The sequence below is a fragment of the Lepidochelys kempii genome, chromosome 1 (genome assembly GCF_965140285.1).
Source record: "Lepidochelys kempii isolate rLepKem1 chromosome 1, rLepKem1.hap1, whole genome shotgun sequence".
NCBI lineage: Eukaryota > Metazoa > Chordata > Testudines > Cheloniidae > Lepidochelys > Lepidochelys kempii.
Genome location: NC_136380.1, coordinates 51,258,970 through 51,283,393, shown reverse-complemented (window position 1 = coordinate 51,283,393; position 24,424 = coordinate 51,258,970). Strand labels below are relative to the sequence as shown.

The 24,424-nt window shown below is 40.1% G+C and overlaps 1 protein-coding gene across 6 annotated transcripts in view; it reads right to left on the bottom strand.

Moving 5' to 3' along the window:
- NBEA (neurobeachin) overlaps nt 1-24,424 on the bottom strand; it is an 848,497-nt gene that overhangs the window by 528,304 nt on the left and 295,769 nt on the right. For all 6 annotated transcript variants that reach the window (XM_073341812.2, XM_073341823.2, XM_073341834.2 and 3 more), the window contains exons 14-18: nt 21,577-21,656; nt 20,562-20,624; nt 20,356-20,453; nt 16,689-16,781; nt 8,934-9,042 (exon numbers count right to left, since the gene is read on the bottom strand). In XM_073341812.2, coding sequence (XP_073197913.1) covers nt 8,934-9,042; nt 16,689-16,781; nt 20,356-20,453; nt 20,562-20,624; nt 21,577-21,656 — 443 coding nt within the window. The remainder of the gene's footprint in view (nt 1-8,933; nt 9,043-16,688; nt 16,782-20,355; nt 20,454-20,561; nt 20,625-21,576; nt 21,657-24,424) is intronic.

Below are 24,424 nucleotides of genomic sequence, written 5' to 3'. Positions count from 1 at the left end.
AGATAGGTGTCTCAAATGTGAACATTTTACAAATGAAATCTTGGCTGACTTTTGTGTAATAATATTATTTTGAATATATAGACCTGTTCAAACCATATGCTGCCAAAAAACTGTATGGTTTCAGGTACTGATTCAAACCCTTATATCATGACGAAGGTTAAGACAGGCCCATGACTGGACAGGTGAATGAGCTAGTATTCAGCACATCTCCAAAATTCTAAGTTGTTCCCACTAAAGTAATAATTATCTGCTGTCTTCTGGGTAGGGCTCGGGGCACCAACTTCAATAGGAACTGTTGGGTGCTCTACACTTTTGAAAATCAGGCCACTTATTAAGGAGCCTAAATACGGACTGAACAGCCTGACTTTTGAGATCCATTTTTAAAAATCTTCTCATATTCTTATGCCAAGGTGTTAGATGATATGGTGGTAGAAATGCCTGCACCCAGTTTACCCTAGAGAATACATTGTTGGCACCTTCTGTAAGGTGGGCAAGAAATTTCCTATCATAGAGAAGATTAAGAAGTGGTTAAAATAGTAGTCCATGACCAAGAGCAGCCTCTCCCAGAAGACACAAGTATAAAGAAGGGGCACGTGGAACCTTTAGCCTGTAGGGAAGATCGGGGGTTGAAAGTATGTGTTGGTCAACTATCTGTTTAGTTGCGAAAACTTTGTCATTTCATAATTAAACAATCATATTTCCCATTTTGTTCACCATTGTGTGGACTTTGGGGTTTCATATGAATATAAAACTTTGAGCAAAACTCATGGATTTTGGAAATCAGTAAATAAAACCCATCAGATTTTCTTCAGTTAAACTGTACAAAGAACTACTCAGTTGGTTTTGTCCTGTTCTAATTTTTAAGACCTACATACAGAAGCTGAAAATATATAAACTAAATTAAAGAAAGCCACAGTAAACAGAGATTTATATACAACTATGCAGCATATGGCTCAATACACAAAGAATCCTGTAGAGAATCTAAAAACTTTCAGCATGAGGATTAAATTAATGATGCTTGGTGAAACTGTGCAATGAATTTTGAATGGTTAAAGTACAAATCCCAGTTGGAAAAACTGACCTGAGTCTACTGAATCATGGTGCTGGTTAAATAAACTAGTTTTATTATTTAAGTTTAAGATTCATTAAGGAATAATGGTAAGAAATGTAAGAAAATATTTTTACAGTTGGTAGTAAGGACAAAAACCAAAAAAAAACAAAAACCACCACCCCTGATGAACAGTACAGTCTCTCCGGAACTGCACCGAAGTCAGGGGAAATGTTCTCTACTATATCAAAGCTTGATGATATTGACAACTAAATTGGTTCTTTGGAGTGTAGGGAATATATATTACTTTTGTAACGTAAAAAATGCAGATTCTTACTCTCTTAAGTGGTTAGTGATATGTAAACTATTATGTAGTTTTACTATGTACAGTTAAAACTCATTGATTTGAGATCTACCATACCATTCTCTCACTAGAAGGGAAAACCTATAATGGCAGCAGACCGTAAAAGAGACCCAGTTTGGGAATATTTTAATGAAGTTCCTCTACCTGTGGGTAATACAGACATGCATGCAAAATGCAAACAGTGCAACAAAGAAATGCAAGGCCTGGTTGCCCAAATGAAACAACATCATGAAAAGTGTTCCTTCTCAGCAGGAATCCGCGTTGAAGATGATGAACGGAATGTCTGAACATGCAGGATGTTTAGGTTGGTAAACTTTTTTATTTCATACTTCTTTCTTGTGGACTGCCTGTCTTCCTTTTTAAATTCTCATGTTTCAGTTCACTAATGATCCAAATTCTATTTCAAAACATGGCAAGCCCATTTGTTAACTGGTAATCAAGCTTGTTCCGGTTGTAAATATTTAATATCTTTGTTTACATAGAATCTTTTTATCATCACCAGTCATTTAGAAAACACCACAAATGCATGTGACACTTTACAAGAGATAGCAGAACAAAATCCCTGTCTCAAAGGCTTACAATACAGTCTTGGGGCAAATATCTTTTACATATTATGTAACCTTTCATCTCAGTTCTGATCACATGCAATTATGGTACCTGAAAGTATCTGAAACAAAATCATTCAATTATTTTAGATCAGCCTCTCCTGCAACTTTGAACTTTTATCAAAGAAATGTAGGCACTGCTATATAGTAAGCAAGAGTCTTCACTGGGTCATTTAGCATCACTTACTTTCAGAAGCTTATAATTATGACAAAAATGTGTGTGTTCAGGATCATCAAAGGTCAATATCATATTTATAAATCATAAGAATGATTCAAGTCAACTACCATGTTTCATGAACTGAGCACATTTACACACTCCATATCTACGGCCCCTTATTCTTCTGATGCATGCTTGTAACTCTGAACAGAAAGTTAGTAGTATTAAAACACAGATCTAACTGAGCATGAGAGACACAACAGTTCAATTATCCCAACTCAACTGTCTCAACCTAAGCAAATTGTCTTGCGTTTTTTCTAATTGGAGATTGATATAGCTAATCCCATCAAACTTTAAAATTTACATTGCAATGGTACAGAAACATACCATGGGGTTTTTTGTGCCAACCTGAAAACTTTTCTGACAGCTTACCACAAAAAGATGAATCAGCAATTTGGTAAGTCCTTCTGGCTTCATAAAAGGAGTGTGTGTTTAAGGCCATAACTAGCAATTCAAAAGCAAGTAAATTCAAGAGGTTTGCTTTCTGGCCAGATCCAAAAAACTACTGCAGAATATTTCTCTCACTCCCTAGGAAAAGAGCTTGCATATTATTACTCCATATTATTTCTCATTTTACAGTGGGAAAACTGAGAAAATGAGATTTTCCTGAGGCCACACTGTGAATCACTGGCAAAGCCAGGATTAGAACTCAGTAAAGGAAAGTAATGTTAATGTAACTAGAGGTTCTTGAGATAAGTGGTCCCTTTCTGAATTCCACTGTGGGCACACTTGTGCTCCATGTACCGGAGACTGGAGAATATTTGCAAGTAGCGTCCATTGATCTGTGCTCCTGACCTCCTCATGCTCTTTACCAAAGGAATAAGGGATGAGGCGGACTGACCACCTCTCCAGTTCCTTCTGTACTATGAAGTCAGTCATGAACTGATGCAGAGGGGCAGGAGGGTGTGTAGTGGAATACAAATAGGGAGCACACATCAAAAAGAACTCATTACAATAAGGTAAGTAACTTCTTACCTTTCTTCTTTGAGTTGTGGTTCCTATGTGTATTCTTCTGTGGGTGACTGACAAGGAGTACTTAAAGAGGAGGTGGATGGGAGGATGCTTGTGGTATAGCTGCTTGCAGGATTAATGTCCCAAAGAATGCATCAGTGGCAGAGTCCTGGATTAAGGTGTAATGTCTTATAAATGTGTGGATGGATCTCCATGTAGCTGCTCTGCAAATATCAAGAAAGGGTACCTCTTGAAGTGATGCTATTGAGGTTGCCTGAGCCCTTATAGAGTGAGCTCTTACCCATGTGAGGGAGGAAGCTGTGTCAACTGAAAGCAGGATACAGCTAGAGGTCCTGTGAGAAGACATGGCTTATCCTCATACTTGTTCTGCTATGGCAATGAACAGTCTAGGTGACTTCCTAATATGTTTTGTTCTCTTCAGGTAGAATGCCAATGCTCATCATAGGTGGAGGGAATGAAGTCTACACACCTCATTAGAGGCATGGGGCTTTGGGAAAAACACAAGTGAATTGACTGGTTTCTGAAACTATTTTAAGACTGGATTTTGGGCGTAGTAATCGCAAGACCTTATCCTTATGGAATATTGTGTTTAGTGCTTTTGGCACTCGCTAAACCTCCCATAACATAAAACTGCTAGCTCTGTGTTCCATTTCTTGCCTATCAGTGAGGATTGCCTTCCTTGTTGCCATCACCTCAGCCAGAAGAGTAGCAGTACTAGGCACCTTAATGGTGGATGCACCTGTCATAAATATAAAGGGAAGGGTAAACCCCTTTGAAATCCCTCCTGGCCAGGGGAAAGCTCCTCTCACCTGTAAAGGGTTAAGAAGCTAAAGGTAACCTCACTGGCACCTGACCAAAATGACCAATGAGGAGACAAGATACTTTCAAAAGCTGGGAGGAGGGAGAGAAACAAAGGGTCTGTGTCTGTCTATATGCTGGTCTTTACCGGGGATAGACCAGGAATGGAGTCTTAGAACTTTTAGTAAGTAATCTAGCTAGGTATGTGTTAGATTATGATTTCTTTAAATGGCTGAGAAAAGAATTGTGCTGAATAGAATAACTATTTCTGTCTGTGTATCTTTTTTGTAACTTAAGGTTTTGCCTAGAGGGGTTCTCTATGTTTTTGAATCTAATTACCCTGTAAGATATCTACCATCCTGATTTTACAGGGGGGATTTCTTTATTTCTATTTACTTCTATTTTTATTAAAAGTCTTCTTGTAAGAAACTGAATGCTTTTTCATTGTTCTCAGATCCAAGGGTTTGGGTCTGTGGTCACCTATGCAAATTGGTGAGGCTTTTTATCCAACATTCCCCAGGAAAGGGGGGGGTGCAAGTGTTGGGAGGATTGTTCATTGTTCTTAAGATCCAAGGGTCTGGGTCTGTAGTCACCTAGGCAAATTGGTGAGGCTTTTTACCAAACCTTGTCCAGGAAGTGGGGTGCAAGGTTTTGGGAAGTATTTTGGGGGGAAGGACGCGTCCAAACAGCTCTTCCCCAGTAACCAGTATTAGTTTGGTGGTGGTAGCGGCCAGTCCAAGGACAACGGGTGGAATATTTTGTACCTTGGGGAAGTTTTGACCTGAGCTGGTAAAGATAAGCTTAGGAGGTTTTTCATGCAGGTCCCCACATCTGTACCCTAGAGTTCAGAGTGGGGGAGGAAACTTGACAGCACCAAAGTAAGATTCCCCTTGGGGGACTGGTTTCTTCGCAGCTGGAAAGTTTCTGACCAGCTTTCAACAACCTGACTGTTATCGGGTGCTAAATATCAAGGAACCATCTACTGGGAGGTGACACACACTAATTACTGCTAGTGAACTTGCAGGGAGCTAAGGGAAAAGCCCATAATCTTGAGGATAAGAATATAATCCAAAATTGTGGGAATATCAAGTGCCTCTGGAGACGTATAGTTTTTCTGGGCCCAGACAGATGAAGGTTTCCACTTGGCTAGATTACATTTTCCAGTGGAGTCTTTTCTGTTACTAATGAGAATAATTTTCACAGCTTCAGAACAGGAATGTTCTAGGCTCAGTGCCCATCCAAATACCAAGCCATGAGAAGAAAGCACTGGGGTTGTGATGTCTGACCATGCCATTTTTCTGGATCAAGAAATCTGAAAAGATTTGAATATTAAGTGGACGGGAATGACATTTGTAGGAGGTGTGGAAAGCAAAATTGCCTGGGCCACCTGAGGGTAATGAGGATGACTTAGGCCCTGTCTTGTCAAATTTTCAATAGAACCAGAGATAATAGTGCAATGGGAGAGAAGACATAACTGAAGTGATTTGTCCAAGGTAGGAGAGGACCATTACTCACTGGAGCAGTTTACTTTACCTTTCCTGTTTCCCATTGAGTGAAGATGCTGTTTATTACTGAATCATGTAATTCCCACTTGTGATAGGTGGCAAAAGGCCTGCTGAGGCTGTCCACCAGCACATTTTTGGTGTCTGGGAGGTACATTGTAGATAGGGTTAACGTAGTTCTGCATACAGTAGGTCCATAAGTTGACCCCTTCTATAAAGAGCAGTCTCTCCCTCTTATTTATATAGAAAACAGTAGTTATGTTGTCCGACATTATCAGGATGTGCTGGGATTGTGTGAATGGTAGGAATGCTTTGTTGTAGGGCTCTCAGTTCCAGAAGATTGATGTGCATTCTGGCTGCCAGAGTGATCCTAGTGTCATGTGATTGACTATGTGAGCTCCCCATCCTACCAGGGAGAGGTTTGTAATTATCTTGTTGGATGTGAGAGATAGAAATGGAACTCTTATGCACACGTGTCCAGCATCCCTCCACCATTCCCTCACTTGGAAGGAACTGTCCCTATGGTATTCATGCTGTGTGTGTTTGGTGTACATACCATTTGGAGCCAGCTTACCGGCAATAAAGGTTAAATCTGGGATATGGCCCTGGAGAGTAAGGTACATTACACACTGAAGTTTGTGAGTAACCAGGTCTATCACAGTGCCCATGGAGTGAAATCTGTGGGAGGTATGCCCTCACTTTGACTGAATCCAGTGTCAATCCTATAAAGTCTATGGCCTGTTTTGGAGTCAAGATAGACTATTCCATGCTTACAAATTACCAGGGATACTAGAAAGTGCATCAGTGATGAAGCTGACATTAAAACTTCCAGGTGAGACTGGCTGGTTAGAAGCCAGTTGTCTAAGTATGGGAAGACAGTGAAGCAGCCTTGTCCCAGCTGAGCTGCTATTATGAAGAACACTTTTGTGAAGATTCTGGGAGCTGTAGTGAGCCCGCATGGAAGCACCCTGTATTGATAGTTGTGTGGGCCCACCACAAAGCTGAGGAACCATCTGTGAGAGGGATGAATAATCACAATGAAAGCATATCTGTTTCATATTAAGAGCCATGAATCATGTGCCTTTTTGTAGGGATGGTATCATTGATGCTAATGTACCCATGTGGAATTTCAGTTTTTGAAATTGACACAGGTTGAGAATGGGTCACGAGCCTTTTTTCTTCTTGGGAATGAAGAAATAGTTTGAATAGAACCATTTCCCTCAATATTGAGGGGGTATCTGCTGTATTGCTCCTCGTTGGAGAAGAGATTGTACCTCGTGAAGGAGAACAGCCTTATGAGACTGGGTCCCTGAGAAGGGACAGGGAAGAGGTTTTGGAGGAGGGGGGCAGAGAAACTCTATGGTACAGATGTAATGGATATCCAGCATGTACTTGTCTGCTGTTCTCACTGTCCAGTTTTGGGAAAATTTTGCTAGTTGTTCCCCAATGAATCTTGGTAATAGGCAGAGATGACATCTCTGGTGTCATGTTAAAAATATCTCTTGGTTGGAGGGTGAGGCTGGGTAGCCACAGCTGAAGTGGAAGATGCATCTTTTGTTATTTGCAAGGTGGCTTGTATGGACAGTGATAAAATAATTCAGGTAATCAACTCATGATCTTTGACAGTACCAGTAGTTCCCGATCTTTTGGGTCTCAGTGTTTCATTTTAGGTAGCACCAAAGTCAGCCTCTGAGTCAATGTGGAGGTTGCTACTGAAGAACTTTCACTCCTATGAGTCTTTTGAACATGCCCATGCAGCTTAGGAGGACCTAATTTCTTATGGCTTGAGCATGAGGGCTCACCTGACTTGGACAGAGTCGAGGCAGGTCTCTCCCCTTAGATGGTCTATGAGGGGATCTGTTTTTATGTTTGTAAGAGTGTCTCTTACGCCCACGAGGGGGCCAGACAAAGGGCTCATCCCACTCAGTTCCAGAGTCAGACATAGAACTAGGGATCTTGCTCCCTGCTGACACTGGCCAATGTTCAGGAAGGTCTCCCTGGCCGGGGTATGAATGGGGATTCATTGCCTGCTCTATAACAGGTTTGTGAAGTTGAAGTTTAGTGCCTGCTGAATTAGGCTGGGAAAGGAGGGTCAAAAATTGAATTTGGTGGAGAAGAGGCAACACTAATAATCATTGCTCACCAAAAAGAAGCGGGGGGAGAAAATGCAATTTTTGTAGCCCAGACTCTTGGGCATCCTCAAAATACCATTTTGGGAGCACAGGGTTTGGAGTCTAAAACTGGTCAACAAGATCAAAACACTAACAAGAAAAACTAAGAATAATTTAAAACTTTAAATATTTACAGGAAGAAGAGAAAGGATCAGCTTGGGACACTGGAGGTTTCTGACTCAGGCTTTGAGGTGGTAAGAAGGAACTGAAGAGGTGGATGGTCTGCCCCGCCTTGCCCCTTATAAGCTGGGTGTAGAGCACAAAGGGAGCAGGGACACAGGCACAGACCAACAGACACTACTCACAGGAATTCTTGGACCGCATGCCTACCTACAGTGGAATACAAATAGGCACTCAAAGAAGAACTCCTCACTCCCAGCTTTGTGCTCATTCCTCCAGATCACTTTGTCTTACTGCCAGAGGAGATGAGCATACACTGCTCCGAATTCAACTGCAGCTGTGAGCGTTCAGCACTTCTGAAAAATCAAGGTGTTTCAAATTGTGCACTCCAAAAATTAGGAATACACAATTAGTATGCCAAAACTTCGTTTAACTGGATTGCTCATCATATACAACGTCTGTGACATACGCAGAGTGACAATTGAGCCCTCTCAAGTCACAGTCACCCGCAACCACAACAGCAACCTTTCTCTTCCTGCAATTCTTTGCCTCATTCTGTACATACCTTACAACTTCTAAAGCAAATGACGCAGCAGTCCCATACACCACCTAACTCATTATCCGATTGTAATTCACCATACAATTTGTTCCCGGAGGCCCAGTACCAGGAGTTGCGAGGTTCCTATACTCTATGTTGCCACCAGCGAAGGGTATGGACCCCTGGGGTCATTTGGTGGGTCCCAGAAAAAGAAACAATAGCCCTAGGGATTTCTCCCACTGAATTTCAAAAGACTGCTGCAAAAACAGGTTTTAGAGCTCTCAAAGGTTTCTTTTATAAAGGAAAATTTTTAACAATCTAAATAAAAGATCATTTCTAGCTCCATCTATAATGCCATAGGCGTATGTAAAGCTTTACAGACAAGTTGCAAAAATTATAACAGTGCTTATGAAAAAAATCTAAACAAACATGATAAGTACTTGCTTGATTCAGAGAGGATCTTTTAAAATTTCAGATTTTAATATAGTCATAGTGACCTGAAGATTGGGATCTTTTAAATACAGATTCATATAAACATTTTTCTAATCATACACATTTTTTGCAATAAATATTATTTGCATGTTTAAGTAATTGGTACCTCATAAAGTGTGTTATATGTTGTAACGGTCACAGTGTTTGTATGCAGCATCAACCTCTCTCCGAGAAGAGTGAAAAGACTATGGGTATGCATGATTTCAACCTTTCGTCTGGAGGAAAGAACATAAAAATACAAAACGTAAAACGGATTGAAGATTATAAGTAACTGCAAAACCAGAGAAGTAACATTTTTTTCATGCTATCAAAAAACATTTTACATCAAACTTTAGACTTTATAATATCTATGCTTTAAACTGTTTATTATTTCTTTAAGCACGTAATGTTGCCTATTACTTTAAGCTATTTCTGAAAATTCATTTAAGTTGTTCTGGCCATACTTAATGGTTGTGAGAATGTAGTTTTATATGCAGGATGTGTTCCTGTATGTAACCACCTGTAAACCTTCTTGCCCTCAAAGATGTTCATCACAGACACCTTTCTTTGGTAGAGGACAGACAGACTAGGCTGTACCCCTCCCCCACCAAATCTGTCAAGGATGTCCCTACATTGGACAGATGGGTGACTGATGAGCAACATGAAGTACTGCCTTTCCCTCACAGGACTCAGTGTTGTGCTTCCATATGTCTTCCAAGAAAGGTACTTTAACATTTATGGGTTTTATTACCATTGTCAGTCTCTGTGCACGGCTTTCTTTCATACAGACAATAAAACAGTTCTCATATATTACTGTTAAAAAAGTCCAGTATGAGCAATACAAAATTCTGAAGAGTTGTGAAATTCCAGCTGAGTGGAATACTGTTTTAGCATATTGTAACACAAGTCAGAACAAACTATACCTTAAAAGTAGAGAAGGAAGAAGCTCTGGTTCCCAAATAAAACATCAGGGAAATTCAGCCAATCCCCCAAATTGTATTATGTTTAAACATGTATATAGCACCATAAATATGCACAGTACTTATTGTATAGTGCCATAAAACTACACAGAGCTTTAAGAAAAAAATATGGAAAATGAAGTGCAAACTCCCTATCCAGAAGCATTTACAATCTATATGGAAGAATAGGTACAATATGGATTAAAACAATATATAATGGATAAAGAGTGTTAGTGGTCATATCTAAAATGCTTAGAATAGAAAAGTTTTCATGACTTTCCTCTATGGAACTACAAAGGCAAGTTGGACAAAGTGTTCTGGTGGTATATAGCCAAATATCTCTAATTTATTAAATTCACAGATATTTCTGTCAATTTTCGCAAGAGAGATGAGAATAAATATAACATAGCATGCTTTTGTTATTTTTTTCAGACTTTTTTTAAAATTTCTTTTAAAAAAGCCACAGATAAAATATTAAAGTTGCATGGTTAACCATTAAAGAGTCAGGAAATGCAATCTTATCTCTGCCTCTTGTGTATATTCATTACAGTTCAGTCTTTAGTTTCATAATTACATACCACAGTATTTCTGAAATAATAATATATAATACAATTTTCAACAACTTAAATACATGCGTAGCATCTTGTAGTACTATGTACTGTTCTGTACATAGCAAGGAGTTCATGAGTCATTTATATGAACACAGTACAGGTGTATGTAACATACTACAGATTGAGGATACAAAAGAATAATAGTGAAAACTTACTGGCTTATATATACTACATGTGTTCAAAGCAATATTGGCTTCATAGTTAACTGACTTCTCACTAACATTGCTCCCAAGGAAGGATTTGCTGCTCATTGAAAGAAAATGTATAGTACCAAGGCATTTTAAGAAGTTTTGTGAGCACCTATCTTACAAAGGAGAACTTGCATAGAAATTTGATGAGAACGGTCATACTGGGTCAGACCAAAGGTCCATCTCGCCCAGTATCCTGTCTTCTGACAGTGGCCAATGCCAGGTGCCCCAGAGGGAATGAACAGAAAGATAACCACCAAGTGATTCAGCCCGTCACTTCTGGCAAACAGAGGCTAGGGACACCATACCTGCCCATCCTGGCTAATAGTCATTGATGGACCCATCTTCCATGAAATTATTTAGTTCTTTTTGAACACTACTATAGTTTTAGCCTTCACAACATCCTCTGGCAAGGAGTTCCACAGTTTGACTGTGTGTTGTGTGAAGAAATACTTCCTTTTGTTTGTTTTAAACCTGCTGCCTATGAATTTCATTTGGTGACCCCTAGTTCTTGTGTTATGAGGAGTAAATAACACTTCCTTATTTACTTGCTCTAGACCAGTCATGATTTTATAAACCTTCATCATATCCCACCCTCCCCTTAGTCATCTCTTTTCCTAACTGAAGAGTCCCAGTCATGGAGATGGGGCAACCACATCTGCACACAGTATTCAAGATGTGGGCGTACCATGGATTTATAGAGAGGCAATATGATGTTTTCTGTCTTATTATCTATCCCTTTCTTAATGATGGCCAACATTCTCTTCACCTTTTTGACTGCCGCTGCACATTGAGTGGATGTTTGCAGAGAACTATCCATAATGATTCCAAGATCTCTTCTTGAGTGATAACAGCTAATTTAGACCCCAACATTTTAAAGGTACACTGGATCACTGGGGGTATGAAATTAGTGTAAGGAAGAAAAATATTACAGATTACCACACTTGTGCCACAGAATTTAAGGCCAGAGGGGACAACCAGGTCATCTACTCTGATCTCATCTCTAGCAGTGGTGCGCCCCCCTTTACCGTTAATGGAATCTGTCCACACCCCTCACCTCAATTACTGCACAGCCAAAGCTTCCTCAGTAGCAGAGCTTGGGCTGAAGGTGGAGCTGGGGACAGAACTGGTCTGGAGGCAGAGAGGGAATGATGGCAGATCTGGTCTGGGGGCAGAATGGAGCTGGGGCATGGGCCAGAGTGGGGTTGGGTGTGGAGTGGGGCAGGGGACGGATCTGGTCTGGAGGCGGAGCAGGACTGGGGGCTGAATGGGGTTGGGGGCAGAGCTCGTCTGGGGGTGGAGTGGGGCTGGAACTGGGTGTCCCTCCCTGCCCCTAATGGGCATTGGCCCGGGCCCTGCCTCACACTCCCTGAGTGTTCCTCTGTGCCCCTTAGCGGAGCTCACCCCACAGTTTGGGGACCAGTGCTCTATGTCACAGGCCATTAAACACTATCCAACCAAGCCCAACAACTAAAATTAGACCAAAATATTACAAGAGACTAAATTATTCTGTGCCACAGGCGAGAACAGGGACTGAGGTGCATCAATTCTTGAAGCCTCTGCAGTGGCATGGAATTAATGTAGTAACATATACCTAAAGGATCTTCACAAGTGACTCATGCCCCATGATGCAGAGGAAGATGAACACCCCTAAGATCACTGCCAATCTGACTTTGGGGGATTTCCTTCCTGAGCCTGAATATGGTGATAAATTAGACCCTGAGCATGTGAGCAAGAGTCACCTGCCAAGCACCTGAGAAAGAAAATTCTCAGTACCACCCCAGTACCAGCCCATTCAATGTCCCAACTGCAAATATGGTCATATTACATGCTTGAGACAATGTATTTGAGAAACCATATGTTTTCATAAAATTTAACTATTGTGGTATGCACACACAAGGGGACATATTTATGGCAATGTGTGCACCTTTAATTTTGAAATTTCCTGACTTGTGCTTAAATGTGCAAGTGAACATTCTCTTAACATATATTCTGTACAAAAACAAAAATCAAGTAAATACAACTGGGGGGAGAGGCAACACACAGCTTTGTTGACTTTGTATTAAGGCAGTTAGAATAGCCAACCAACAAAAAACATAAATAGGAAGGAAAAAATCAATTAAGCCACTCAACATATCATCTACACTCCACTCATCCATTAGTTCCCCTGCTCAGCATCAGCTATCTTGACTCTTCTACTAAAGAGCCAATGGACACCTACGAACTACTGCAATGTTAAATAGCTTTATGTTTATGTGTTTTAATTATTAATATTGATGCAGCTTTTGAAAGTTACATTGTGTGTAGCTTCATATGAGGTTTTGTACTGGTGTGTGTAGAACTACAAATAGTGTCACTTTTCTGTAATGTTTAGGAAAAATGTATGAGAATGAGTGATTTATGTTAGAGATTATTCTAAAGTTATTTCTGTACTTAAAAATTACAGAGTTAAAGTCAATGTATGCATAAACATGGGTGTATTTTATGGTGACAGTTAAGTCTACATGTTTAGACAAACCACCTCTCTTTATCTTCTCCTACTACCAGCAACTTAGTGCAAATTTCACTTTATCTCCATGCTCCCATAACACAGACCTGCTCCTCCCTGTCCCCCACAATCTCACCCATCCAAATCCCCCACATAGATCTGCTCACCACCTCCTCCTCCTCCTCTTTCCTCTCAATGGTACTGTTTCATAGTGTACCATATAAACAGAAAATGGGGTTGAGAGTGGGGGGAGGGGGTGGGATAAAGGCTTTTGGTTGGTGGAGGAAGAGATCAAGGCTGTGTGTGGGGAAAGTCAAATACGTCTGTACTGAGGCTGTACAAGATCTCCCCACGGCACTATTGCCTTGATGGGCCAGAAAGCTGGAGTGGCTCCCCTCCACCCTAGGCTTCAGCAAAGCCATAATTCTCTCTAGCTCAGGGCTCATATTACACACAAGTCGCTTTGCCCTTGGGTCTCAAAAAATCCCTAATAAATCCTATTTCTCCAAACTCTTTAGTCCCCCCAAGTCTCTTCCCTGCCCAGACTTCCTCCCTAGCTCACTAGAGGTGCATGCAGATTGTGGCTGGTGAATCAAGCTTGCGGTGTCAGAAAAAATGACTTGATTGACAGAACTCAGCAGTTCTTCTGGCTAATCATTGCACTACTCACAACAATTATTCTTTACCAGAGAATAACTGTTTACTTTTAAAACTTCAGAAGTGGTCCAAGTCCAAGATATCAGAAAAAAAATCAGATAGACACGCACAGGTATGCATGTGTGTGGTTTGGTGTTTATAAGGATTGTGGGTTTTTAGCTGTTCAAATGCCCAAAATGTGATATGAACAGGACAAATTTCAAAATGGTAGCATTTTACAATATTTCAGCTGTAAAGATTCACTAAAAAATTAACAGAAAATTCTTTTATGAAGAGTTATGGCATCAAATTTGGAAAGCAAATTCAGTAACTAAAGTGCAAAACAGAAGGGATTTTATTTCTTCTCTAACGATGCGCTGATTTGTATTTAACTATGGAGTCCCTACTGATGCAGCCATAATTGGCTGGATTCTCCAAAGAGCCTCAGGGGTTTAGGCAACCAACATTTTCAGTGGAAGAACTCCTTTAGGCACTTTTGAAAATCCCACCCTTCATTTCATATAGCAGGGGTTCTCAAACTGAGGGTCGGGACCCCTTAGGGGGTCATGATGCTATTACATGGGGGGTCACAAGCTGTCAGCCTCCACCCCAAACACCGCTTTGCCTTCAGCATTTATAAGGGTGTTAAATATATAAAAAACTTTTTAATTTATAAGGGGGGTTGCACTCAGAGGCTTGCTATGCGAAAGCGGTCACCAGTACAAAAGTTTGAGAATCACTGTCCTATAGTGTTCCTGGGAAGCAACAGAGCTTGCCATTGATTTATTAGCAGAAGGACAATTTTGTAGTCAATTCACTAGCCTGGTCACAATATGGTTATTGGACAAATCACAACTGCTTCAGGCCTCTTTACCCATTTTTAAATTGGAAATAACTCCTGTGTAACACAAGTGTTTTGAGGTTTTAGCCAGTAATATTTTTAAAACACTTTGAGATCCTCAGGTGGAATGCAAATTAGAAATACAAAATACGATTATCAACAGCAATTTGGACTTATAAATCCCTTGAGAAAAATTCCATTTAGGCATCTTTTCCACAACTAACCATGTCTCAGTTAAGTGGGTGTACTTTATTGATCATTCAATCCTAGAGCCCTCAGGAAAAAACAGTGTCTACAAATATCCTGTCCTAGATTGATTCCTACTTTTCTAACCACTTCCTCATTTCTGATGAAGGCATGAAGCCTCTTCATCATGGAGTTGATCATTATTTTTCTTCTTCATCTACATTCTCTTTCTGGAATATCATATTGTTAGTTTCAGCCTTGGATGTCTCTCCAAATGACATGTCCATCAACTCAAAGTCCCTATCTATCTACTTTTCTTATTCATGTCAGCTCCTCATCAGATCATAACTTCCTACTATCGAACACTATGAAAGACTCAGCTTTTGTGTAAAACATACTACCTGTTATGTGTCTTATTCCACAGCAGATTTCCTTAAATTAGACTTTTACTTTTCCCAGGGACAGAAATCTTAGAAACACTCTTTATTCAAAATGTTTTTTCTTCTCATAACTCAATTGTTTAACTAGGCCAATCACCATCTCTAAAGTGTCAGAATTAATCATCAAGTTGAGCTAAAATTCTTATCCCTGCATCCCACATTTATTAATAAAATTCCCTCTTATATTCTTCCTAAATCACTACCCTGAAATTTCAGGTAATACTGAAAAGTGAAGCCAGATAACATTCTCACTCCAAGAAAAAAAAAAAGAGTATATATTCTTGTCATAAACATTGGCCTTTTTAATTTAAATAAAAATTATCCTAAAAAAGCATACCTTATTTTTTTTTCTTTTTAGGTTATCCAGATCAAAATCTAAAGCATTTTGTGAGTCATGTATGAAGCACAATAAGCTAGGTAAAAATTACCTATTGTATATACAGATTTTACTTTCCAAATGATTAAGTGCTTGGCTCTGCTGTGTCATACAGTTTTCCTTGATGCTACTCTACCATACCTACTATAATCGTGCCATCAATATGGTTGTAGCTACTTGAATGAAATTAGGGAGGCAGGGTAGCCTAGATCACTGAGCAGAGGGTTTGCTACCAGATACTCCTGAGTTCTCATGCTGGCTCTGTCACTGATGCATATGTGTAACTCCATGCATGTCATTTAACCTCTAGCGCAGTATCATCATCTGTAAACAGGGATTAATAATTTATTTAACCTTGCAGGATGTTGAGGATTAATTATTCAGTGTATGAACATTATTTTGAAAATGTAAATTACCACATAATAGCACATTAGAAATAATTTGGGGCTTGTCAAAATAGCATTTGGGAAACTAAACAAAATCTGTCTACATGGCACCGACTCATTCTAAATTTCACTTATTTCACTTTCTACATCTTACTTCTGTATTTAATTTTTATCACCATTTACATACTTCATTTGCTGTTCCTTCTGTATTTGTATAGCACAGTGATAGCTAATATTTTTATGAGAATGTTTTATTATTCTTCAATTTTATTTATTTCCATCATCATTTAAAAATGTTTTGATGTAGTTCCTCCCAGATGTTTACTCCTAATGCAACTGAAAATGCAAATGACTGACCAACAATCTTTAATGATCCATAAAACATTGAATTTCATATATATTGCACTTTCAGAGATGTACGGCCATATGAGAACAATACATTTAGTTTATAAACAGCATTACTGGGTTTTTTTGTTTTGTTTTCTAAAGCAATTTTGGTTTAAGACTTATTATCACAATCAATTACATTTTACCAGACAATGTTTTCTACCTTTTGAAATGACTATTTAGTAAGAAATTAATCTGAAAATTAGATATTTTTCCTCACTGTGTATCTATAAAAACAACAGAATCTGCAAATTAGTCATCATAGACACTGCATTTAATGCATTCTAAGCACTTTCTAGGGTCATGTTTTGTATTTTAAAGTGAATATTACAAATAAGAAAAATTATAATCATTTTATACCACTACTTCAGACAGTACACTTACTTGTGACCCAGGTGTTTGAGAAAATATCCCAGTACCTTCAGAGCCTGCACCCAGATACTTTCACTTTTGGAAGCCAGTAATTTATAAATGACTCTAAAATGAAAAAAAAAAACATCAGTCAGCATATTCTCTCAGTTTACCACCACAACACCAGCCATTTCCACGGAATCATTCATAGTACTGTGAAACTAAACAATAAAATAGTAAGAAAAGCTAAGAAAGGAACATACAAAGGCAGTATTATGGTGGGATCACAAGCTATGCTCGTGGATTGTGGTCATGGTCCCTTTAAGGTAGGTCCCAAAATGGAGGGGAAATAGTTTCAGTTTCAACCAAATGAAATTAAACAGTCAAAAGGCTTCTTCCTTTGACTATTGGTCCAAATGGAGAAAAACGAACAAGACCCCCTTCAACCTAATCCAAGGTTCCACAGACTCAGGGTTGCTTCCTTCAGCCAAAGTCCCATTTGGAACAAAAACAAAAAAACAGTTTTGAGCAGTTCGACAGTTTTGCTGTGTTCAAGATGGGTGGTTAATTCCACAATTAGGCCTTTAAGTTAGCCAAAGCCAGGTTCAGGAGTTTTATGAGACAGCAGGAAACTACAGAGCACTCCTCTTCCCCTCCTACCAACACTTGACACTCACTCTCCCACCCTGGAAGCCTTTTTTATTTATTTTTTTAATGGTTTCTGCCATGGGCAGTGGGTATAATTAGTCTTTCCTGGTGCTGTCGCCAACCCGCCACTGGACACCTGAGCCACAGTGGCCCTGCCCCTTCCCCGAGACAACCACAGCCTCCACCCTGACTTTAAACATTTGTTCCTTATTTCTAATATGAATTTGTCTGGCTTCAGCTTCCATTGGTTCTTGTTATGCCTTTGTCTGCTAGATTAAAGAGCTCATTAAGTAGCTGGTATTTTCTCCCTTTGAAACTACTTGTACACTAAGTCACTTCTCAGTCCCCTTTAGGAGAAACCATACAGATTGAAAAGGAGGACTTGTGGCACCTTAGAGACTAACCCATTTATTTGAGCATGAGCTTTCGGGAGCCACAGCTCACTTCATCGGATGCATACCGTGGTATGCATATCGTGCATATCGGTATGCATCCGATGAAGTGAGCTGTAGCTCACGAAAGCGTATGCTCAAATAAATTGGTTAGTCTCTAAGGTGCCACAAGTCCTCCTTTTCTTTTTGCGAATACAGACTAACACGGCTGTTACTCTGAAACCATACAGATTGAGCTGCAAGTCACTCACTTTCAGGCCCTCGAATAATTTTTGTGGCTCTTTACTGCACCCTCTCCAGTATTTCAACAGAATACAGTATTCTAAAATTGATATTACTAATGTCTTATTCAGAGGTAAAGTCACATCCCTATTCCTAACTACCCTGATCCAAGGATTGCATTAGCCTTTTTCACCACAGCATTACACTGGGGAACTCATGGTGAGTCGCTTATCCAGTGTGACTCCTAAATCCTTTTCAGTCACTGCTTTCCAGAATACATTCTGTAGGCACAGTGTGCATTATCCCCCTAGATATATGACCTAGCATTTGTCTGTATTAAAACACATTTTTTTGAATGGGCCCAGGTTACCAAATGATCCAGATTGCTCTGTACGACTGCTCTCATTATTATTTACCCCCCTGCCAAGCTTTGTGTCATCTAGAAATCTCACCACCAATGACTTTATATCTACTTCCATATCATTGAAGAAAATGCTGAATAGTGTCAGGCCTAGTAGTGCTCCCTGCAGAACCACCCGAGAAACACCAATGATGATTCCTCAATTAATTATTTTTTTGAAATCTGTCATTTAGCTGTTCTTAATCAATGTTACATAATTAAAAAAAAAAAAGCAGAATGCTGTATAGTACCAAGTCAAATGCCTTATGAAAGTCTACATGTATTCAATCTATGCCAGGGGTGCCAGAAGCAGCCCCCCACTTTTAAAAGTTGGAGGGCCATGCCAGCCCACCTTTTAAACATGGGCGCAGTTTGCGGGACGGGGGCTGCACTGCCCCCCAAACTGCAAGCCTCAGGCAGGCATGAGTGGCGATGACAGGGGCTGCGCTTCTCAGCAGGACAGCTCCACAGCTGCAAAGTGCAGCCCCTGACGGTGGTGGCAGCCTCTTCCCGGTGAGGGGGGCCTTAGCCCCCCCTCACCACAAGGCCTGGCCCCTATCCATGGCCCTGCCCATGATCCTTCTCTTCTCCCTGAGTTCCCATCCCCTAGCCAGGCCAGAAGCCAGAGATGGGCCATATTAAGAGCTGCCCAGGGAATCCGGGTCCCAGGGGGGAACCCCAGACCCTCCACCTGCCCTGAGGAGGGACTGGGGTGCCTGAGAGCAGCCTCCAGCCCATGTCCCCACCCCCAGACTGTGCCACCCAAGTAGGGTTGCCAATCCTCCAGGATCAACTTGGAGTCTCCAGGAATTAAAGATGAATGTTTAATTAAAGATTATCATGTGATGAAACCTCCAGGAATATTTCCAACCAAAATTGGCAACCTTACGCCTAGGGCAGGTAGAGGGCTCAGGTCTCCCCACAGTGGCCTGTGGCTCCCTGGGCGGCTCTTACCACTGCCTTGCTCTGGCTTCAGCTAGGGGGTGGGGCCTCCAGGGGAAGAGGAGCAGGTTACCTAAACCATGTTATGTTCACCAGTTACTCCCCTTACTCTTTTCCCATCTCTCCTTTCCATAAATCACCATTTCTCTTTGGTATTTAAGATGACTTAACTCCTCCAGCTCAGCAATTGGCCCTTCACCATATAAGGGGCCTCCTCTTAGAAAAGTGTTGGAATAGAGCCAGAAAAAAATACTGAACAAATCACAGATGAACAAAAGTATGACAGAAAACTAAATTCTGCTAGCAATAGCTAGATGGATCCCACCTCTTGATTTTGATTGGCATTGCTAATTAAACAGTTTTGAATATAAAGACTTCCAGGAAGATTTTAATATTTTTAAGACATTGTTTGACTAAACTATTATAAAAAAACAGATGATGTGCAGGTTAGTAGCTGGTTTTTCTACACAGTATCTCAGTCATATTGAAATTATTTTTCAGAATATCACAAGACAAAGAATCCACATTAAAACACATTTATTGTGTTAAAATATTGACCTTTTTTGTTACTATATTAGATATAGGAAAATGTCAAGATAGCACTGTTTCTCTTATTGTACTCAATTATAAATTACTGACAAACATACATATGTACTGTAGAGACAACATTTTTCAGCTTGTGGAGAGAATATGAATATAAGTTTAACTCAGAAAAATGTTTATAAAAATGGCTAAAAATAGTCTCCTGTAACAGTTAAAAGAAAAGGGAACCTTCATACCCATATCTGAATTTTTCAGTGTACCTTGAGAATGGCACATTATATTCCAGATTGAATTGCAAATAAAAAAAATAATTTATCCCCAAGCATGTCTAGTTTTATAAACAGGAGCCCAGCTGAAATATTTCCATTTAAATCTCCCCATGACATGTTATAAAAGCTTTCATATTTCGAAAGAATAAAATGCTAGATTTAGTATATTCCATAAATGTATTTGTACTCCAAAAGCAAGCAATTGCACTTTTTATGTATGTGGGAAAGGAAGCAGGTTGGAGGGAGATTAGTTTCAGAAGTATGCTGCCATTTCTCCTTCTTACCGTATCCCGTTTCTTTGATCAAATGCAGGTATCATAGATGCTGGATGTTCTGACATTAGAGCCACTAGCAACTGCAGCACATCATGAATATTTTCATCCTGTGTGACAAGCATCAAAATCTTTTTACAAAATATTCTTAATTGAATGCTTTCCATAAAGTTGGTACAATTGATTACAGTAAAAGATAAGTAATTATAGAAACCTACCTCATGCATTGTTAATAAGTAATTTAATATACTCTGCAGCTCATCTTCCTTGACTCCTCTATCCTAAAAAAGAATGGATATTTCTTCAGAGAGAGCTTACATTCTTCACACTCTGACTAAGAAACCTATTGCCTACAAAGTCTCTCTAACATAGGATACCATTAAAAACTAACAATGCCTAGAATTATCTTATGAATGAAGTACCAGCTAAAGTCAGAGGGCTAGATTCTCTCCTCTCCTCTCCCCCATCTACCACTTGGACAGTGCAAAAGAGACAGATTTGTCCCTGTCCCCACTACACGGGATTTGTAGTGTTGGGGGAAATCTACAGCAGACAAAGCTAGCATTGCCAGCTACAGCCCATTCCAACAGTTCCCGAAAAAAGGAGCATATCTGGAGAAAGAAAGAATGAGAGAAGGGGTGTGGGCAGAACACACTGAACCCTGCACCCTGGTTATTCTCAAATGACGGATGATCCACTGCTTACAATGTGTCATCTGGGACACACAAGAGCACTCAAAGACTACTCTAAGTTGTACCAGGGCCAGATAGAGAATCAAGAAGCTGTAGGTAACTTCCTGACTGACCCCTCCCCTTTTTGTACCAATTAGATCTCTACCACAGTTTGGCAGAGTAGAGAAACTGGCCCAAATGCTTTAAAGAACTCTATAGCAGCAGGTTAGGAGTCTATACCTTTTTGGTCTAAAAATAAATGTGTTAAAATAGATATAAAAGCAGTGTAGTATGACTGACATGAAATATCTTAAACATTCATTGCATTCAGGGTAGGTCCGAGGTTTTTTTTTGGGGGGGGGGGGGGGAGAAGGGGATTGTTTGTTTGTTTTTAGAAGTATTATTGGCACAGACCAATGTTAACATTAATCAGGTTTAGTCAAAAAAATTGCCAGGAATTATGTATCAAGTGCTTCATTAGAAACTATCAAATATCTACCTTGGGCCTTTGAGTTTGTTACATTTATTAAATTGCTAACATTCTCAAATAAGATTATTTTACCTTCAATATAAGCTGTTTCAAAAACAGAAGCATAAATGCTCGGAGTGATATGATTTCTTTCTGTGATGGTCGAGGACCCTCTGGAAGAAATAAAAAACACCACCTTTTAAATGTACTATATGTGCCTGATCTTACTGCCAGTAGCATTTTCAAGGGATTGCATTTCTTGCAGTATATTGAGTACTGTACTAACTACATGAAAGTTAGTATCTGCAAATGATAACATATAAACATTTCAGAATTATATTATATATAACCAAAATTCCTTATGTGATTATGTTTCCTTTTCAATGAAAAACTAATGACAGTTTTTACAGAGACACACAAACATCAAATGTTAGGCAATGAAAATCTATTATGGGTTAACAATAACTAAGCCATCAAAGTTATACCAGTTGGATGGAACACTATACAGAAGGATTTTTTAAAAAAAAATCTAACCTGATTATGGCATTACTTGCATGAAAGACTAATCCTACATAATCAAAGAGAAATTGCAGCTCAATAAAATAATAGATCCATGCCACCTAAAAATACATTGTCTACAATAGTTTATAACCAGTATTTCTCCATTCGAACAACAGACTATAAAAAAGAAATCTAAAAAACTCAATGGAGGTTAACAATAAGATGCAATAAACATCACTGTCTATTCATTTGTCCTTTCTTCTTTTTGATTCCCCATTCTTCTCCTATACTAATTTATTGTATGTTAAATTGGAAAACTCCCTTGCATCTTTCCCATCTTTTTGGTGATGCCTAGCACACAATTTGTGTGGTATAAATAAAATAGCCTAGTTTACTTTTTCAGGAACAATTTAACTTGCACAAAACAACATTCTTTATTTCAGTGGCTATATTTCTGTCCCATTTCATGGATAAAACATTATTAAGAACCACAGTGAAGCACATTTTCTAGTCTCTGAGGTCTTTGAAATATAGTCTCGGCCTTACACAGGATATTTGAAGATATGGACATTGTTATTAGATCCAACCCAAAAGAAGCAGCCTTTTAAAAAGAGAAAAATATTTTTATACACGTGAATGTTTTATGCTATCATGCAACTGACCTCTTCCCACATAAAATGCCGAGATGAATTTGGATTTCAAGGTAGTAGCCTGAAACTACATCAACAGACGCATGAATTATTACAGTGATACTGTGCTTCGAGCCAAAAGGTCCTACAATGCTATATGCTATGTACTTGCATCATTATGGACAGAAAGCATACCCCTAATTACTTCAGATATATGCATCTCCTCATGCCTCTTCATGTCAACCCACATGAGTTCCACTGGCGGAGTAGTGCTAGTCTACTTCTCCACACTGTGGAAGCAGTATTCTCTCCAAAGTCTACACTAAGGCACTGAACCTCCCCTTGAGAGATTATAATGAAAGAACCTCAAAACAAAACTTAAATCATGGGAGACAGCCAAGGGTGTGATACTGAGGAGAAGAAAAAGACAGGAAGAATTTCTAGGAGAAACAGATTTTAAGGAGTGATTTGCAGGAAGGTGTCCCAAACTAACAGGTACTGGGAACCTACTCATAGAAAGATTAGCTTCATATTTATGTTCCAATACCTGTTAACATACCTAGAGATGTGGGTGAGCCATTCAATGTTTTAGCAGATGATGATCAAAACTCTGTTTGCGGTCAGGTTATAGGCCAAACACTGAAAAAAACATTCCCTCCTTCCATAGTTTACTGCTACTTATTATTGGTATTCTGGTTGCCGAGAGGCTAAGGCTCTGTGGTAGGCATGATACAAACAGAACAGAAACTGTTCCTATCCAAAACAGATCGGGTCAAAGTCAGGCTAGGCAACTGCAAAAGAGTGGTTCTGTTTGGTTCTAGGAAATGGGCGGGTGCAAGCCTGCCTGCAGCTAACAGCTCCTTCTGCAGCCTAAGGGGAGGAGCTACTGAGGCTGGGACTCAAATAAATATGGGGGACAACAAAAGAGAAAACAAGGACAGGTGTGAAGGTCAAAGGGTCAAAAGTACAGAACCTGAACGGGACACCGAGCAGAGAACCCCGGACTGCGCCCACTGCTCCTCAAAGATGTCAAGGAAGCCAGCAGACACGGTCCAGAGGAACATTGTCCAGATACGTGAATGGAGAGAGAAACGGAAATAGGCCCCACAGTCACAGACCATCCCCTCAGCCAACATGCTCTCCGAGGTGTTATAGACTACCACTTTGGCCATCGTTAGCAGGAGGTTGACGAAGAGGTCTCACAATTTCATGGGGCCATGGATGGGGTGTGCATAAATTAGAAGCTGGGGGGGAGAAGTGCAGCCAGAACCGCAAAAGCAGGTCCCAGAGGAGCCGGAAAAGGGGGGGCAACCAGGCGCGCTCAAGGTAGGCGTGTGCCAGGGTCTCGCTCATGCAGCAAAAGGAACAGGCATCGCGTATAGAGATGAACCGCGCCAGGTACATGCCATGTACATCCTCGGCAGGCCGTGGGACCAGGCTGGAATACAGACTAGCCCACTAGGGTTCCTTACCCACAACAGATGGCAATAGGTTCCTCCACTTAGTATTGGGGTGGGACACAAGGGTGAGGATATGGAGAGTATGGAGCATGAGTGCATACGTATGTGCCCTCAGCATGGTTCGAAAGTGAACCAGCTGCAAATCTCACAGCTGGCTCCAGGTATACAGGGGGACAATGGCTGGGAGGAAGGGCTCACAAGGCAGGGGTGCAAGAGAGTGGTGGAAGGCAGATATGTTAGCCTTAGAATGATAAAGGACCATTTTCCTATAAGCTGGGAAGGGGTTACCTCAGGTCAAATAGGGACATCAGAACCTAATAAAGCGCTGCCTGAAACCTTTAAAAACCCTTC